This window comes from Entelurus aequoreus, linkage group LG18 (genome assembly GCF_033978785.1).
Source record: "Entelurus aequoreus isolate RoL-2023_Sb linkage group LG18, RoL_Eaeq_v1.1, whole genome shotgun sequence".
In the NCBI taxonomy this organism is placed as follows: Eukaryota; Metazoa; Chordata; class Actinopteri; order Syngnathiformes; family Syngnathidae; genus Entelurus; species Entelurus aequoreus.
Window position 1 is genome coordinate 7,597,183 of NC_084748.1, and position 19,687 is coordinate 7,616,869.

Below are 19,687 nucleotides of genomic sequence, written 5' to 3' on the forward strand. Positions count from 1 at the left end.
TAAAGTCGCATCTTAAGTGCACAGGAAGCCAGTGCAAGTGAGCCAGTATAGGCGTAATATGATCAAACTTTCTTGTTTTTGTCAAAAGCCTTGCAGCCGCATTTTGTACCAACTGTAATCTTTTAATGCTAGACATAGGGAGGCCCGAAAATAATACGTTACAGTAATCGAGACGAGACGTAACGAACGCATGAATAATGATCTCAGCGTCGCTAGTGGACAAGATGGAACGAATTTTAGCGATATTACGGAGATGAAAGAAGGCCGTTTTAGTAACACTCTTAATGTGTGACTCAAACGAGAGAGTTGGGTCGAAGATAATACCCAGATTCTTTACCGAGTCTCCTTGTTTAATTGTTTGGTTGTCAAATGTTAAGGTGGTATTATTAAATAGATGTTGGTGTCTAGCAGGACCGATAATCAGCATTTCCGTTTTCTTAGCGTTGAGTTGCAAAAAGTTAGCGGACATCCATTGTTTAATTTCATTAAGACACGCCTCCAGCTGACTACAGTCCGGCGTGTTGGTCAGCTTTAGGGGCATGTAGAGTTGGGTGTCATCAGCATAACAGTGAAAGCTAACACCGTACTTGCGTATGATGTCACCCAGCGGCAGCATGTAAATACTAAAGAGTGCAGGGCCAAGAACCGAACCCTGGGGAACTCCGCACGTTACCTTGACATAGTCCGAGGTCACATTGTTATGGGAGACGCACTGCATCCTGTCAGTAAGATAAGAGTTAAACCAAGACAAGGCTAAGTCTGACATACCAATACGTGTTTTGATACGCTCTAATAAAATATTATAAAAATAAACATTGATTGATAAAACATTGACTTTGATTATTATTTTCAACTGTTTGTAAACGTTGAAATCTATAAATAAAAGTTTATAAAAAAAAAAAAAAATAATAATAATAATAAAAAAACAAAACAAAAAAAAACGCCGACACCTGAATGCCTCACTTCTGCCAATGCGCAGGCGCGTGACGTTACCCGGAAGCGCCATGTCGCTGGAGGACCCGTTTTTCGTGGTGAAAGGGTAAGAAGTTCATTAAAACATGTTTTAAAACGAATTCGAAGGCATTCATTTAGCGCGGACATTGAAACGTTTGACGTCACTCCCACTCGGCGAGTCGCTGTGGGAGCCAAAGACAAAAAGTTTGTGTCAGAGGAGTTAACTTGAATGGCGAGCTAGCTTGGATGCTATCAGCGCGTGCACGTTTAGTTTGCGTCCAGCAAACAAAAAGTCACTTTGACTCCGTCTAATCTTCCCTTTTATTTGCTTTTTTTTCCATCTACTGTTTGTTTCACCTTTTTTTTCTTTTTTTTTCTTGTACTGTTAACCGAAAGCTGCGATGTTACGAAACGGTGCGAAGTTAGCCTGTGTGTGTGTTTGCTTCAAAGAAAGCTATTGTGTGTGTGTGTGTGTGTGTGTGTGTGTGTGTGTGTGTGTGTGTGTGTGTGTGTGTGTGTGAACAAAATGGGGTTTAAAAAGAACACAAACAGTCTGCGTGAAAAACAAATAAACCCTTTTTCGATTACGCATGCACCTCCTGGTACCCTAGCACCTCCAAAACCCTCAAATCTAAACTCCAAACATCTCAGAACAAGCTAGTCAGGTTACTTCTAGACCTCCACCCCAGATCCCACCTCACTCCTACCCACTTCTCTAAAGTGGGCTGGCTCAAGGTGGAGGACAGAGTTAAACAACTTGCACTGAGCCTAGTCTATAAAATCCGCTACACCTCCCTGATACCGAAGTACATGTCAAACTACTTCCTTAACGTAAATGACCGCCATAACCACAACACCAGGGGGTGCTCCACTAACCACGTTAAACCCAGATTCCGAACTAACAAAGGTCTTAACTCATTCTCTTTCTATGCCACATCAATGTGGAATGCGCTCCCAACAGGTATAAAAGAAAGGGCATCTCTATCCTCCTTCAAAACCGCTATAAAAGTTCACCTCCAGGCAGCTACAACCCTAAACTAACACCCTCCCCGGATTGCTAATAATCAAATGTAAACAATCAAATGCAGATTCTTTTTCTTATGCCTTCTGATCTCTCTCTCTCTCTCTCTCTCTCTCTATGTCCACTACTTGATGTCCATATCCCCACCCCCCCACCCCACCCCCCCTCCACACTCCTGATTGTAAATAATGTAAATAATTCAATGTGATTATCTTGTGTGATGACTGTATTATGATGATAGTATATATGATAGTATATATCTGTATCATGAATCAATTTAAGTGGACCCCGACTTAAACAAGTTGAAAAACTTATTCGGGTGTTACCATTTAGTGGTCAATTGTACGGAATATGTACTTCACTGTGCAACCTACTAATAAAAGTCTCAATCAATCAATCAAACTGTGTGTCTTTGTGCGCGTGCGTGTGCAGGGAGGTGCAGAAGGCCACTGCGCGTGCCCGTGGCCTGTTTGACAGGTGGGAGGAGCTACTGCAGGATGGAACTCAGGTGAGTTACGTCGCACATACACGTGACATTCCCGGGATTCGGACCCCACGCATTTTTTTGGGGGGGGGGGCGGCAGGGCGCAGTGCAGTGTTTTTCCAACCACTGTGCCGCGGCACAGTCTGGTGTGCCGTGGGAGATTATCTAATTTCACCTATTTGGGTTAAAAATAGAGATGTCCGTTAATGGCTTTTTTGCATGTATTCCGATATCGTCCAACTCTTAATTACCGATTCCGATATCAACCGATACTGATATATACAGTCGTGGAATGAACACATTATTATGCCCAATTTTGTTGTGATGCATTAAACAATGTAACAAGGTTTTCCAAAGTAATTCAACTCAAGTTATGGAAAAAAATGCCAACATGGCACTGCCATATTTATTATTGAAGTCACAAAGTGTATATATTTTTTTAACATGCCTCAAAACAGCAGCTTGGAATTTGGGCCATGCTCTCCCAGGTGGGCGGGGTTGAGGTGGGGGGTAGCGGGGGGTGTATATTGTAGCGTCCCGGAAGAGTTAGTGCTGCAAGGGGTTCTGGGTATTTGTTCTGTTGTGTTTATGTTGTGTTACGGTGTGGATGTTCTCCCGAAATGTGTTTGTCATTCTTGTTTGGTGTGGGTTCGCAGTGTGGCGCATATTTGTAACAGTGTTAAAGTTGTTTATACGGCCACTCTCAGTGTGACCTGTATGGCTGTTGACCAAGCTTGCCTTGCATTCACTTGTGTGTGTGAAAAGCCGTAGATATTATGTGACTGGGCCGGCACGCAAAGGCAGCGCCTTTAAGGTTTATTGACGCCCTGTACTTTTCCTACGTGCGTGTACACAGCGGCGTTTTAAAAAGTCATCAATTTTACTTTTTGAAACCGATACCGATAATTTCCAATATTACACTGTAAAGCATTTATCGGCCGATAATATCGGCAGTCCAATATTATCGGACATCCCTAGTTAAAAATATTTTTTGCAAACCAGTAATTATAGTCTGCTAATGATGTGTTGTTGTTGAGTGTCGGTGCTGTCTAGAGCTCGGCAGAGTAACCGTGTAATACTCTTCCATATCAGTAGGTAGCAGCCGGTAGCTAATTGCTTTGTAGACGTCGGAAACAGCGGGAGGCAGTGTGCAGGTAAAAAGGCATTTAATGCTTAAACTAAAAATAAAGAAAAAGGTGAGTGCCCCTAAGAAATGTAATTTAAGCTTAGGGAAGACTATACAGAACGCAAGTAAAACTGGCTACAAAGTAAACAAAAACAGAATGCTGGACGACAGCAAAGACTTACTGTGGAGCAAAGACGGCGTCCACAATGTACATCCGAATATAACATGACAATCAACAATGTCCCCACAAAGAAGGATAAAAACAACGGAAATCTTCTTGATTGTTAAAAAACAAAGTAGATGGGGGAAATATCGCTCAAAGGAAGACATGAAACTGCTGCAGGAAAATACCAAAAAAAGAGAAAAAGCCATTAAAGTAAGAGCGCAAGACAAGAACTAAAACACTACACACAGGAAAACAGCAATAAACTCCAAATAAGTCAGGGCGTGATGTGACAGGTGGTGACAGTACACCTACTTTGAGACGAGAGCTATATTGATGCATGCTTGGTTATGGTTTAAAGCATGGGTGTCAAACTCTGGCCCGCGGGCCAAATATGGCCCGCCGTGTAATTTCATTTGGCCCTTGAGGCAATATCAAATTAATATTAGAGCTGGCCCGCCGGTATTATACAGCGGCACCGCAAATTCTCATACTTGCCAACCCTCCCAATTTTCCCGGGAGACTCCTGAAGTTCAGTGTCCCTCCAGAAAATCTCCCGGGGCAACCATTCTCCCGAATTTCTCCCGATTTCCACCCGTACAACAATATTGGGGGCGTGCCTTAAAGGCACTGCCTTTAGCGTTCTCTACAACCTGCTGTCACGTCTGCTTTTCCTCCATACAAACAGCGTGCCGGCCCAGTCACATAATATATGCGGCTTTTACACACACACAAGTGAATGCAAGGCATACTTGGTCAACAGCCATACAGGTCACACTGAGGGTGGCCGTATAAACAACTTTAACACTGTTACAAATATGCGCCACACTGTAAACCCACACCAAGCAAGAATGACAAACACATTTCAGGAGAACATCCGCACAGTAACACAACATAAACACAACAGAACAAATACCCAGAACCCCTTGCAGCACTAACTCTTCCGGGACGCTACACTATACACCCCCCGCTATCCCCAACCCCCCCACCTCAACCTCCTCATGCTCTCTCAGGGAGAGCATGTCCCAAATTCCAAGCTGCTGTTTTGAGGCATGTTAAAACATAATAATGCACTTTGTGACTTCAATAATAAATATGGCAGTGCCATGTTGGCATTTTTTTCCATAACTTACTTTGATTTATTTTGGAAAACCTTGTTACATTGTTTAATGCATCCAGCGGGGCATCACAACAAAATTAGACATAATAATGTGTTAATTCCACGACTGTATATATCAGTATCGGTTGATATCGGAATCGGTAATTAAGAGTTGGACAATATCGGATATCGGCAAAAAAGCCATTATCGGACATCTCTAGTTTATACCATAATTGTAATATTTGAATGATGAAAGTGTTGTGGCAGTTGTGGATGTCACCAATGCAGCGGGTTAAAGAAACACTCGATTGCTTTATTTCTAATGGTGAACTGCCAACATGAGAATCCCAAACAGGAAGTTTGATGGCTTTGTAAAAAAAACTAAGACAAAGTCTAAGTTCATTGGTTTCTTCATGGTGTTTTTGAAACTGCACCAATTCTTTCCTCAAAATTTTCAACTAACATGGGAGTGTTTTTCTAAGAGGATTATTTGTAAAATTTACATTTACAGAATGTGCTTGTTCTATTTTTGGCCAAAGAAAACAATGTGAAGGTTATTTTTAGGTTTTAATGACATGATATTACCAGTCCGGCCCGCGTGGGAAGAGATTTTGCTCCATGCGGCCCCTAAGCTAAAATTAGTTTGACACCCCTGTTCTAAAATTTAGTGGGTGTAGCATATCCACAGAAATACGGTAATCCAGACCCACTGCAGCATTGCCATTTGACTACCGGATTTTGCGGACCATAAGACGCACTGCCGATGAGCGGGTGTAGTGAGGTCTATTTTCATACAAAAGGCGCACCGGATTATAGGGCGCATTAAAGGGGTCATATTATTATTATTATTTTTCTAAATGTAAATACTTCCTTGTGGTCTACATAACATGTAATGGTGGTTCTTGGGTCAAAATGTTGCATAAATGATGTTTTACACATCATCTTCAAGCCGCTTTCTGACCGTCGCTTCAGGCAGGATGTGCCGTTTGGTGGGCGGTCTTATTTACGTGGCTCACCTTCGACGGCGTCTTCTCCCCGTCATCTTTGTTGTAGCGGTGTAGCGTGCGAGGACGGGAGTGGAAGAAGTGTCAAAAGATGGAGCTAACTGTTTTAATGACATTCAGACTTTACTTGCATCAATAACGGAGCAGAATCTCCTCATCCGTGGCTCACAGGTGCAACAACAAGGTGTCCCGTGAAAAACCGTCTGACCGGAATTCTCTAATAACTAAAGTTCCTTGGGTGAATAATGTAAACTCACTACACCGGTATGTTTTAGCGCTTTCATGGCGAGTTTACTGACAGATATAAGTAAGAACTTTACACTACTTTATATTAGAAATGGCAACAGCGGAGGATGAATGTCCCATAAGAAGAAGATAGAGAAAAAGAAGAAGCTTATCGACTACGGTGTCGGCAGGGAGTACACAGGCGGACTCACGCACATTTTCAGGACTTATGCAGATCCCAAATACAGATCAGCAGGTACCAGAAGGTAAGAAAAGTTGGTTTTGCTTAATATTGCGAAATAAAACGCCAGATAATATGTCTTACCTTATACACACACACCATAATAATGCTCCTATGTTGAAGCACAGTACAATCCATCAAGCGGTGCGGCTTTATAGCTTACCAAAGTCGTACTAAAACATTTTGATAGATTTTAAGCGCCGTGTGTATAGTTCTATATTTTCAATGAACATGTAAAATGTTGGTGTTGTTTACTTGAGTCATATTGCAGTATACACTATCTCTTATGTGTGACTGCCATCTACTGGTCACGCATATAATTTCGCCACGTACCAAATAAAATAGCTTCGAGGTCAGTAAGCACAACCAAAATGATTCCGTACATTAGGCGCACTGTCGAGTTTTGAGAAAATGAAAAGATTTTAAATGGGCCTTAAAGCCCGAAAAATACGGTACTATTTTACAATTGCCACTAACGAATCGACAAGAAGGTCAAAGGTGGGATCAAGCAGGTCGCCATAAACGGGTGGAGGGAACCCACACGATTGGCTACATGCTGTATGTTGTCTTTTGTAGCTAGCATACATTTTTCTTGTTTGTGTGTTTCTTTGACGGACAGGTGAGTCGCGACGAGCTGGACTGGAGCACCAACGAGTTGCGCAACTGTCTGCGAGCCATCGACTGGGACCTGGAGGACCTGAGCGAGACCATCAGTATCCTTAACGCGCTCCCCTCCGCGTGAGCGTCACACGCTTTGTCTTCACAACAAACACACACTTTGTTCCCCCGCTCTTCCAGGAAATAGCCACCCCCCCCTCGGGCGCGCCACTACAGTGTGTTTCTTTCTTCTCGGCGAGCTTTTACATGCCATTATTGAGTTGGCGAGGGATCCAGACAAACATAGCGTGATTAGTATTGGTACTTGAGTTTGACCCCAGAAGACGTGTGATGCTTTCTTAAAGAGACAGTACACAAAATGTTAGAATCAGTGAGATGTTGGCACTGCAATAGGGAGAATAATCGTATCCGTTGTCACCACGGCAACCTCGTTTGGTTCTTGAGCGCCTGTCTCAGGTATCGTGGAGTCCAATCCGGGGAAGTTCCGTCTGGGCGAAGATGAGCTTCGGGAGAGGAGAGGCTTTGTGGAGCAAACCAGGAAGTCCGTGCAGGTAAGGTTGGCTCACTGTCCTGTGAGCGGACCCGCTCGGAACCCGACCTCGGTTCTGATGTTGTGCTCGACAGGACATGAAGGACCGCCTGTCCAGTCCGGCAGCTGTGGCTCAGACGGAGAAGAAGAACAAGGAGGTCCGTGCAAGCTGAACACATTCCTATTCCCCCAAGTCCATATATGGTCAATTGTGTCCACACAGGAAGTAAATGTCTGCAGAAACAAGACTTAGACTTCCTTTTTATTGTCATTCAAATTTGAACTTTACAGTACAGATAAGAACAACATTTTGTTGCAGTAGCTCATGGTAGTGCAGGATAAAAAATCAATAAGGTGCAGATATAAATAAATAGATTACTGTCCTGACAAATATATTACACTTTTGCATATGCATCCAAAGCAAACACACAACCATTTTTTGTTGTTTTCAGGCCCTGCTGGCTGCATCGGCCCCTGACAGGTCGACGGGTCTGGAGGCCCATTTGGTGTCGACCAACTCCAGGTACCTCCAAGATCAGCAGGAACAGCAGCAGGTAACACAAAAGTAGTGTGGAGGTCACATGATCATCTTTCATAGCAAAATATATTGGCCGCACCGACTATAAGTCGCAGATATTATATGTTGTGAAATTATTTATTTACACAGAAATAATGGCTTTTTTGCCGATATCCGATATTCCGATATTGTCCAACTCTTAATTATTGATTCCGATATCAACCGATACCGATATACAGTCGTGGAATTAACACATTATTATGCCTAATTTTGTTGTGATGCCCCGCTGGATGCATTAAACCAGGGATCCTCAACAGGCGGACCGCGGTCCATGTCCGGACCCAGTGACGTGTCCGTCCGGACCCAGCAGGAATTATAAAAAAAATATAATAATTGTATTTATCTTTGAGTTATCGCTAGCGCAAGTCAACGTTCTTTGTTGTTTTTAGTCAAATATCTCCACGTTTCGAGAGACGGAGTGAGAGCGAGAGAACGCCACTCTGATTGGCTGCGGAATCAGCCAATCAGAGTATGGGTTGTCATCTCTATCACAACGACGCGCTGATAGGCTGTTACCACCTGGGTCATACAGCGCTCACGCCACATGCATGGAACCTTTCGCTGCAGGCATACAGTTGTCTCGTATCACTACTTCGCTAACTGTTCACTCGTCAGTTACTGAATGTGAATCAAATCACAATGGCATGCTCCAAGTTGGCTCAGGCTGGTAGAAGAAAGTTGGACAGGGAAAACCGACGTTTCAAGGAAGAATGGACAGAGCAATATGTTTTCATCCTACCTACTGCAAGTACCAAACCAATGTGTCTAATATGGAACAGTACTGTTGCTCTGGTGAAAAGTGAAAATCTGAAACGTCACTATCTGAAAGAGCACCGCGAATTTGAAGAGACATTTCCTCATGATTCGGAGCTAAGAAAAAAAGATATCACGAGGCTGAAAAAGTCATATGAAACATCAAGCAAGATTTTTGTTAAATCTATGACACAACAACAAATAGCAACAGAGTGCTCACTCAGAGTGGCATGGGTTTTGGGTAAACACAAGAACCCATTCTCTGGTGCAGAAATAATTAAATAATGCTTGACTGAAGTGATGGGTGCCATGTTAGAAGGCAAAGAAAAGGAGGAAATGACAGCTAAAATAAATCAAATCCCACTCTCTGAGGCCACAGCTACCAGACGTACTTAAATATTTATTTTATTTCAGTTCTTATTTAATTTTGTTTCAAAGAAAATGTTTTATTGGATATTTATTTTATTTTTGTTAATTTTAAGAAAATGTTAAACTACTACCTACTTCCTGCCAGGGGCGCCGCTAGGGATTTTGGGCCCCATGAAAAGAATCTTTACAGGGCCCCCTGTATTATAATTTCATCATCATTAGGGGCCTCTCTGGGCCCCCCTCCATCATGGGCCCCTAGAATCCGCCCCCCTATACACCCCCCCCCCCCCCCTTTTCGGCGCCCCTGCCTCCTGCTACTATATAAGTTTGACCAATAATAAACGGACCCAGCCTGTTTCAAAATAACATTTGTGGACCTTCAAGATTTGAACTTGAGGACCCCTGCATTAAACAATGTAACTTTACCATGAATTGATTAACGTGGACCCCGACTTAAACAAGTTGAAAAACGTACTCGGGTGTTACCATTTAGTGGTCAATTGTACGGACTATGTACTGTACTGTGCAATCTGCTAATACAAGTTTCAATCAATCAATCAAAAACAAGGTTTTCCAAAATAAGAGAACAACTTCAACTCCAGTTATGGAAAAAAAAGTGCCAACATGGCACTGCCATATTTATTATTGAAGTCACAAAGTGCATTATTTTTTTTAACATGCCTCAAAACAGCAGCTTGGAATTTGGGATGTGCTCTCCTTGAGATAATCCTGATACCCACTACAACTATGGGAAATACTATACTTTGAATTTCACAAAGTGCATTTTTTTTTTTTTTTTTTTTTTTTAAACATGCCTCAAAACAACAGCTCCAAAAACAATGAAGGCACACAGCTTCAGTCCAGAGTATAGTAGAGTATACTTGCCAACCTTGAGACCTCCGAATTCGGGAGATGGGGGAGGTGGGGGGTATATATTACCATACCATACCATACCAACTTTATTTATAAAGCCCTTTAAAAACAACCACAGTTGAAAAACAAAGGGCTGTACACCACAAAGAAATAAAGGCAAAGGACAGACTAAAAAATAAAATTTAAAACAGAAGTAAAATACACATTAAAAAAGCAAATACAAAATTACCCTAAGAACAATTTTGTTAGAAAAAAACAGTTAAAAAAGTTAAAAGTTAAAAACAGTTTAAAGTCTCATGTTGGGTTAAAAGCCAGTGAATAAAAATGGGTTTTAAGAAGGGTCTTAAAAATAGCCAAAGAAGGGGCCTGTCTCACATGAAGTGGAAGATCATTCCAGAGTTTGGGGCCCGCAACAGAGAAGGCTCTGTCCCCCCTGAGCTTACGCTTGGATTTAGGTACCTCCAGGATCAGCTGATCAGCTGACCTGAGGGACTGGGTGGGGGCATAGAGGTGGAGCAGCTCAGAGAGGTAAGGTGGGGCAAGACCATGTAAGGATTTAAAAACAAGTAAGTATATTGTAGCGTCCCGGAAGAGTTAGTGCTGCAAGGGGTTCTGGGTATTTGTTCTGTTGTGTTTATGTTGTGTTACGGTGTGGATGTTCTCCCGAAATGTGTTTGTCATTCTTGTTTGGTGCGGGTTCACAGTGTGGCGCATATTTGTAACAGTGTAGAAGTTGTTTATACGGCCATCCTCAGTGTGACCTGTATGGTTGTTGACCAAAAATGCCTTGCATTCACTTGTGTGTTTAAAAGCCGCATATATTATGTAGCTGGGCCGGCACGCTGTTTGTATGGAGGAAAGGCGGACGTGACGACAGGTTGTAGAGGACGCTAAAGGCAGTGCCTTTAAGGCACGCCCCCAATAATGTTGTCCGGGTGGAAATCGGGAGAATGGTAGTCCCACGAGATTTTTTGGAGGGGCACTGAAATTGGGGAGTCTCCTGGGAAAATCGGGAGGTTGAAACCGATACCGATAATTTCCGATATTACATTTTAAAGCATTTATCGGCCGATATTATCGGACATCTCTAATTGTATAAGTGTTTATTTACTTTAATTGTTTCCAAACGGTGTCTGCAACACGGCAGTAAAACGGCTGGTCAAACAAAACAGAAGTCATCGTCATGGACCCGCTTGCTGCGGAAGCTAGCTCTCCAATCAGCTAAACGGACTCATTAGGCCCTTTTCCACCAAAAGTACAGGAACTATGTGTTCCTGGAGAAGTGTGTGGTTTGTGTTTCTACCGCATTTCACAGTTCAGGCTGATGACGTAAGGAGGAGTGGCGGCACAGTGTATTTCTACACTGATACCATGTAAATAAACAGACAATATTAGGTCACGGTTCTTTTACAGCATCAAGGGTTGGAATTGGGGGTAAAATCACCAAAAATGATTCCCGGGCGTGGCCATCGCTGCTGCTCATTGCTCCCCTCACCTCTCAGAGGGTGATCAAAGGTGATGGGTCAAAGGCAGAGAATAATTTCGCCACACCTAGTGTGTGTGACAATCATTGGTACTTTACTTTACTTTGCTAAAAAGTAAATGAAATACAAAGCAATAATATACAAAACAATGATTTTAAAAAAAAAAGAAAAAAGAATTGTATCAAATTGTTCATAAAAAGAATGCGATGAAATATTTGAATGGTTTGACAGCATGAATGTGTTCATACAGTTGCTGTTGAACCATTTTATTTTGTAACCTGATCAATCGCACTTTTGAATTTGGATTAATCACAGCCCTACAAGAGTGTTGCTTAATCTGTGTGTGGTAGTTTGGTTGGGAGTTTTGTAAACTTTCAAGTAAAGGACCATGTGCGCTCAAAAATGTATTGTGTAATTTAAAGGCCTACTGAAAGCCACTACTACCGACCACGCAGTCTGATAGTTTATATATCAATGATGAAATCTTAACATTGCAACACATGCCAATACGGCCGGGTTAACTTATAAAATGCAATTTTAAATTTCCCGCTAAACTTCCGGTTGAAAAAGCCTTTGGAGGATGACGTATGCGCGTGACGTAGCCAGGGGAACAGAGGTATGCCTTCCCCATTGAATACAATACAAAAAAGCTCTGTTTTCATTTCACAATTCCACAGTATTCGTGACATCTGTGTTGGTGAATCTTTTGCAATTTGTTTAATGAACAATGAAGACTGCAAAGAAGAACGTTGTAGGTGGGATCGGTGTATTAGCGGCTGGCTGTAGCAACACAACAAGGACTACTTACTTGGATAGCAGACGCCTAGCCGATGCTAGACGCCCACCGCACGGATGGTCGGGTGAAGTCCTTCGTCGCGTCGTCGATCGCTGGAACGCAGGTGAGCACGGGTGTTGATGAGCAGATGAGGGCTGGCTGGCGTAGGTGGAGCGCTAATGTTTTTATCATAGCTCTGTGAGGTCCAGTTGCTAAGTTAGCCTTAGCGTCGTTAGCAACAGCATTGTTAAGCTTTGCCAGGCTGAGATCTATTAACCGTGTAGTTACATGTACATGGTTTAATAGTATTGTTGATCTTCTGTCTATCCTTCCAGTCAGGGATTTATTGATTTTGTTTCTATCTGCATTTGAGACAGATGCTATCACGTTAGCTCATGCTAAAGAGCTTCGTCGATGTATTGTCGTGGAGATAAAAGGCACTGTGAATGTCCATTTCGCGTTCTCGACTCTCATTTTCAAGAGGATATAGTATCCGAGGTGGTTTAAAATACAAATCCGTGATCCACAATAGAAAAAGGAGAGAGTGTGGAATCCAATGAGCCAGCTTGTACCTAAGTTACGGTCAGAGCGAAAAAAGATATGTCTTGCACTGCATTCTAGTCCGTCACTCTAACGTTCCTCATCCACGAATCTTTCATCCTCGCTCAAATTAATGGGGTAATCGTCGCTTTCTCGGTCCGAATAGCTCTAGCTGCGTTGAAAACAATAGGAAAATATGAGGGAGTGAACAACTGACTACGTCACGCTACATCCGGTAGGGGAAAGGTTTTTTTTTTTATCAGAGACCAAAAGTTGCGAACTTTATCGACGTTGTTCTATACTAAATCCTTTCAGCAAAAATATGGCAATATCGCAAAATGATCAAGTATGACACATAGAATGGATCTGCTATCCCCGTTTAAATAAAAAAAAATCATTTCAGTAGGCCTTTAATCTGTGTTTGTAAGCAATTATTTTGTGGTGATTAATCACATGAGTTAACTTGTGAAACTAAATGTGTGTGTGTGTGTGTGTGTGTGTTTGTGTGTTTGTGTGTGTGTGTGTGTGTGTGTGTGTGTGTGTTTGTGTGTGTGTGTTTGTGTGTGTGTGTGTGTTTGTGTGTGTGTGTGTGTGTGTGTGTGTGTGTGTGTGTGTGTGTGTTTGTGTGTGTGTGTGTGTGTGTGTGTGTGTGTGTGTGTGTGTGTGTGTGTGTGTGTGTGTGTGTGTGTGTGTGTGTGTGTGTGTGTGTGTGTGTGTGTGTGTGTGTGTGTGTGTGTGTGTAGCTGATCATGCAGGAGCAGGATGATAATCTGGAGTTGGTGTCTGGAAGCATCCGAGTCCTCAAAGACATGTCAGGACGTATTGGAGATGAACTGGACCAGCAGGCCATGTAAGTCTCCTCCTACTCATCAACAATGCTTTGATTCAATGTTCTGATCCCACAAAGTCAAATAATCCTCCAGTAAAATTGAGAGAGAAAGTTTTGAGGTGTTTTTTTTTTTTTTTTTTTTTTTTTTAAACGTCACATCATGAATCAATGATTTTGTGTTCCTTGTAACTTTGACCTCAAAGAGCACTTCAACAATCACAGGCTTAAAAGCAGACACTAGATGGCAGTAGAAGCACATACTCAGCTCAATAACAGGGATGCGTAAAATATCGATTCACATCTGAATCGCCGTTCTATATCGATTCATAATTTTCAAAAAACAATGTTTTTATATTTTTTATAACAATCAACTTGTTTTATAGTTTATAGGCCATCTTAAAGCAACCGAAATGAGTTTTTCTGACCTATTTTGGAAAAAGTGTCACTATTATTATTATACCAAATAATATATTGCAAAAAAGTTTGAATCGAGAATCTTGTTTAATATTATTTTTGTTTGTTTATTGGATTTTTGACATATACTGTACAGAAATACAATTAAACACATGTCAAATGTTCTTTAAAACATTTTTTTTAATCAATTCTAAATTGAATCAGAGTCAGATCAAATTGTTAGGTGCCCAAAGATTCACACCTCACTAATAATCATAATTAACTAGAAGAGGTCATTCCTGAAGGAATTGCGTGTGAATGCTCCAATGCTGAAGTTGAACTGAAATGCTGACAGAATGTAGTATGAATTTGTAGTGGAAGAGTTTGATTTTCCAGGAAAAAAACGGAATTTAGTTTGGAACTTGGGAAAGTGTTAGTTTGAATGTTCAGGATGAGTGGAATGTGTTGATGTTGCAATGGTTTGAATCGGTTGAAAAATGTGGAAATTGTGCAACTTGGAAAAATGTCACGTTCATTGCAATGGGAACTTCCTGGAATTTTGAGAAAAACGCGGGATTTTTTTGAAAATGATTAGGAGCATAAATGAGCTGAATTGGTTGGTGTTGGAATTGTTGAAATCGGTCATGAAATGTTGAAGTAGTAACATTTTTTAATTGAGAAATTGTATTATGGAAATACTGGAATTTCGGGAAAACCGGGAATCTTTCTAGTTCCTAAACCAACTTGTTTTTTGTCCTGACTAAGAAAAATGTTTTGACAGTGGAACAGTTGAAATGGGATGAAAAAAGGAAAAGGAGTAGTCAAACAAAAAAGGGTGGAAATAGGGTTAAAAAAAAACAGGAATTCCTGGAAATTTGTTGAAGGTTGAAAAATGGTAGTTTGAATTGATGAGTTGAATGTGTTGAAGGTGGAATGGTTTGAATCGGTTGAAAAATGTGGGAATTGTGGAAGTTTGAAAAATGGACAATTCATTTTAAATGGGGAAAATGGACCAAAAATAAAGGAATTATGGGAAATCCGGGAATTGTTTTAGAATTGTTGAAGTAGAGCACACAATCCCTGAAAAGGCTGAGTATTTTGAAGTTGGAACAGTTTGAATCAGATGAAAAATGTGGGAGTTGTGGAACTTTGAAGAATGTCCCATTGATTTCAATGGGAATTTCCCCAAAATTTGGGAATTTCGTGAAAAGCAGGAATTTTGGGGAAAATTTTAACAAACTTGAATGGTCTGAATGAGTTGAAATGGTTGATGACATTTTTCAAATCGGTCAAGAAATGTTGAATGTTCCGTAATACCATTTTGGTATTCCTGGAATTTCGAGAAAACCGGAAATTTTTCCAGTTAAAAAAACAACTTTGTTCTTTGTCCTGATTAAGAGGAATATTTTGACAATGAAACGGTTGAAGTGGGTTGAAAAATGTGTGAGGAGTAGTCGCCAGAAAAAACGATGGAAATAGGGCTTATGAAAATCAGGACATCTGGAAAATCCTGGAATTTTTTTGAACTTGGAAAAAGGGTAGTTTGAATCATCAGGATGGTGGAATGTGTTGAAGGTGGAATAGTACGAATAGGTTGAAAAATATCCAATTCATTTTAAATGGGAAAAATGTCCGGGAAATCTGGGAATTTTTTGAATTTTTCAAGGGAAAGCCCGCAATTCCCGAGTAGGCTGAACAGTTTGAAGTTGGAACGGTTTGAATCGGGAGAAAAATGTGGAAGGTACAACACGCCAAAATCTGGAGAAGAAGAAGAAATAGATGAATTTTGGTGTAGAAAACCATATATATATATATATGTGTGTGTGTGTTCCTTGTATAGTATAGTATAGGCTCCTTGTATAGTGTTTATGCACTACATTACCCAGAAGGCCTAGTGCTGTAGATGGAAACAGGAAGTAAGTCTCAGCTATGTTTGATCAAATTATAAGAAGAAAATGGTTACATTTTTAATTTGATAACAGTAGAATATTAAACACGTTATGATTTTAATAAAGTCCTATTACCAGAAAATATATGTTTAAAGGCCTACTGAAATGAATTTTTTTTATTTAAATGGGGATAGCAGATCTATTCTATGTGTCATACTTGATCATTTCGCGATATTGCCATATTTTTGCTGAAAGGATTTAGTATAGAACAACGACGATAAAGATTGCAACTTTTGGTATCTGATTAAAAAAAAAGGCTTGCCCCTACCGGAAGTAGCGTGACGTAGTCAGTTGAACATATACGCAAAGTTCCCTATTGTTTACAATGATGGCCGCATGAAGTGAGAGAGATTCGGACCGAGAAAGCGACAATTTCCCCATTAATTTGAGCGAGGATGAAAGATTTGTGGATGAGTAAAGTGCAAGTGAAGGACTAGTGGGGAGTTGAAGCTATTCAGATAGGGAAGATGCTGTGAGAGCCGGGGGTGACCTGATATTCAGCTGGGAATGACTACAACAGTAAATAAACACAAGACATATATATACTCTATTAGCCACAACACAACCAGGCTTATATTTAACATGCCACAAATTAATCCTGCATAAAAACACCTGCGTGTTTGTTATGCTAGCTCCTAGCTCCTCTGCTAGCTCCTAGCTCCATAGAACACGCCAATACAATTCAAACACCTGATCAACACACACAATCACTCAGCCCAAAAGACTGTTCACCTAACCCAAGGTTCATAAAGCTTATATATTTTAAAAAAAGTTACGTACATACGCAAAAAAAAGTTGCGCACATACGGTCAAGCGATCAAATGTTTAGAAGCCAAAGCTGCATACTCACGGTAGCACGTCTGCGTCTTTGTCATCCAAATCAAAGTAATCCTGGTAAGAGTCTGTGTTGTCCCAGTTCTCTACAGGCGTCTGTGTATCGAAGTCAAAAGTCCTCCTGGTTAGAGTCTCTGTTATCCGAGTTCTTCCATCTTGACTGCATCTTTCGGGAATGTAAACAAAGAAGCGCCGGCTGTGTACTGTTGTTGCTGACTACGTTCGAAAAATACGTCCGTTTCGCACCGACAACTTTCTTCTTTGCTTGCTCAGCTTCCTTCTCCATAATGCAATGAACATGATTGCAACATATTCACGAACACAGATGTCCAGAATACTGTGGAATTATGAAATGAAAACAGAGCTTTTTTGTATTGGCTTCAATGTGGAAGGCATACCCGTGTTCCCGTCACGCGCATACGTCACGCGCATACGTCATCCTCAGAGGCGTTTCGAACCGGAAGTTTAGCGGCAAATTTAAAATGTCACTTTATAAGTTAACCCGGCCGTATTGGCATGTGTTATAATGTTAAGATTTCATCATTGATATATAAACTATCAGACTGCGTGGTCGGTAGTAGTGGCTTTCAGTAGGCCTTTAAAATATAATAATGATATAATAATCGATGATGAATTATTATATAATTGAATGACTGACCATTACTTTTTATTTTATGGACTGGGAAAAAAAAGGAAAAACGGCAGGAAGTGAAAGCCCTTGTTTTGAAAGAGTGCAGGAAATGGCTTCCTCACGTTGTGACGTACTTGCAGTATATTGGGAGACTTTGGTGACGAGATGGACCAGACGTCGTCTCGCATGGACTCTGTCCTCAAGAAGCTGGAGAAGGTCTCTCACATGACCAGCAGTACGTACACACACACACACACACACACACACTGTCGCTGTTACCGTGGCAACGTGAGTTGATCCCGACAACTTCCTGTGTGGCGCCTGCAGGTCGTCGCCAGTGGTGCGCCATCGGCGTGCTGGCGGCAGTCCTCGTTGTCGTCCTCATCCTCTTCTTCGCTCTCTGATGCCGGTGACCTTTGAACTCTGGACTGCGCACATGCCCCGCCCCCCTCTGTTTTGTTGCCTCCCAAACGGCTGGTTGTCGTCGCCGTGGAAACCTCAGTGAAAAGTAGGCGGCGGCCAATTGGAAATCAGGGATGTGTTTTTCCCGCTTTTTGAACGTTGCGAAACATTTTGATGTTTCCTTGTTTTATTTTGAAACTTAAGTTTTTAAAACAACTTTTTTTATACCTTGGCGATGTAATTGCGTTGGCGTAGGACGTCAGCAGCCTCCTGCAGGTTGCTAGGCAGGATGCTGTTGCTAGGGAGGACGCTGCAGCAGGAAGCACGCTGTTGTTAAGCCCAGCGCTCCTCCTGCTGGAGAACAATGGTATTGCTTAAGTGACTTAATACTGTACATTTGTATTTTTTTTTTTGGCTTTTATTATTTTGTACAGAAGCTCATGCTGACATTTCACATGTTTTGAGAGAGCGAAAAATCAACCAAATGTATTTTATCCAAATTGTACTGCCAAGTTTGAATGTTTTAAATGTAAAAAGTGTTTTTTTTTTTTGCTCAGCTGTGTTTTATATTATATTGAAACGATGCAGAATCATAAAGAATAAAAAAAAAAGATGTAATAATTCACATATTAACTTGTCTTTTTTTAAAATCGCTTTTAAAACAACTTGTAAAAGGGTGGTAACAGTGCCATCTGCTGGTGAGTCGTTGTATTAACGTCATGAGAAAAAAACTTCGTTTTTTACGAGGATATTGTAATAATTGAGAACTTGGTCGTATTTGGAGGGAAACGACGTCATAAGCGTCCCTTGAGGTCATAAGTAGACGCAGCATTGGCTGCTGTGACGCGAGAAAATGGGCCGCCATCTTGAAGTGGTGATGATGAGCCTAAACTGACAGTTGACAGGTAGAAAACAAAGATGCCGGGCTGGTGTTCAGCGTTTTCCTGCTCAAATGAGCGGACTGTTGAAAATAGGAATCGGGGGATTACTTTTCACAAGTAAGATTTAACATTGACATTAATATTGGTTGTATTTTGTGAAAAGAATATTACCACAGTGTTGAGAAGGAGCAAAGATCTTCAATAGTACTGAAATCGTAGCCGCTAGCAAACAAGAGTAGACCATAATAGAATTGCTTGTCAATTAAATTACATTTAAAAATGTCATACTTGGGGGGGAGTCTTATAGCATATAAGAATATTCTATTACTGTTAAGCAAACTATGGATAATAAAACACGCCAAAACATGTGTCCTTTATCATAGCTACACGTATGAAGAAAAACACTGCGTGAAAATCAGTGGGGTAAGATGAATTAAATGCCCTGACAGTTCATTGCTCCTGCCAAATGAATTGCACTGAGTGGAGCGGATCACCACTCCAAGATGGCGGCCCCCGCGTCTCGTCAGCGCCAGTAGGCAGTAGCGCTCGATGTACGGCGTCTATGGCGTCAGTCAGCTGACGTTAAACTCCCCTCCTGATTGGCTGCTGCTACTTTCGCGCCAAAGATGAACCCCAGCAGGTGCAGCAATCAGTCTGCTGCTGCAAACGACGACACATTTGTTTCGAATCTTTCATTAAATAACTCCAGCAAATCGGTGGTAAGATTTTTAAAATATTTTCACTTTGCTCTTGAACTGAAAAAGTCAATAGTTGGACGTAGCTTTCCGTGACCGGTACTCCATGACAAAAATGCGTGTTTTTTTTTTTTCTTTTTTCTTCGTTAAAACTATTATTTTAAGATGAACTAGAAATTATGCCCATTCCTAAAACTTTTCAACACGTTTCTTTGATTTCGGCTCTATTGTTTTTTGG

General features: G+C 41.2%; 2 protein-coding genes across 2 annotated transcripts in view; both read left to right on the plus strand.

The window, feature by feature from the left end:
* Window positions 1-963: 963 nt before the first annotated feature.
* Window positions 964-18,481, plus strand: LOC133633766 (syntaxin-10). The gene is made up of 9 exons (XM_062026433.1): window positions 964-1,039; window positions 2,408-2,483; window positions 6,937-7,030; window positions 7,392-7,486; window positions 7,560-7,622; window positions 7,917-8,018; window positions 13,579-13,685; window positions 17,612-17,706; window positions 17,799-18,481. The coding sequence occupies exons 1-9, from the start codon at window positions 972-974 to the stop codon at window positions 17,873-17,875; spliced, it is 777 nt and encodes a 258-aa protein (XP_061882417.1). The 5' UTR covers window positions 964-971; the 3' UTR covers window positions 17,876-18,481.
* An 889-nt stretch (window positions 18,482-19,370) lies between these two features.
* LOC133633769 (tRNA (guanine(26)-N(2))-dimethyltransferase-like) overlaps window positions 19,371-19,687 on the plus strand; it is a 104,842-nt gene continuing 104,525 nt past the window's right edge. The window contains exon 1 of the mRNA XM_062026435.1: window positions 19,371-19,473. The gene's annotated coding sequence lies outside the window, so the exon portion shown is untranslated. The remainder of the gene's footprint in view (window positions 19,474-19,687) is intronic.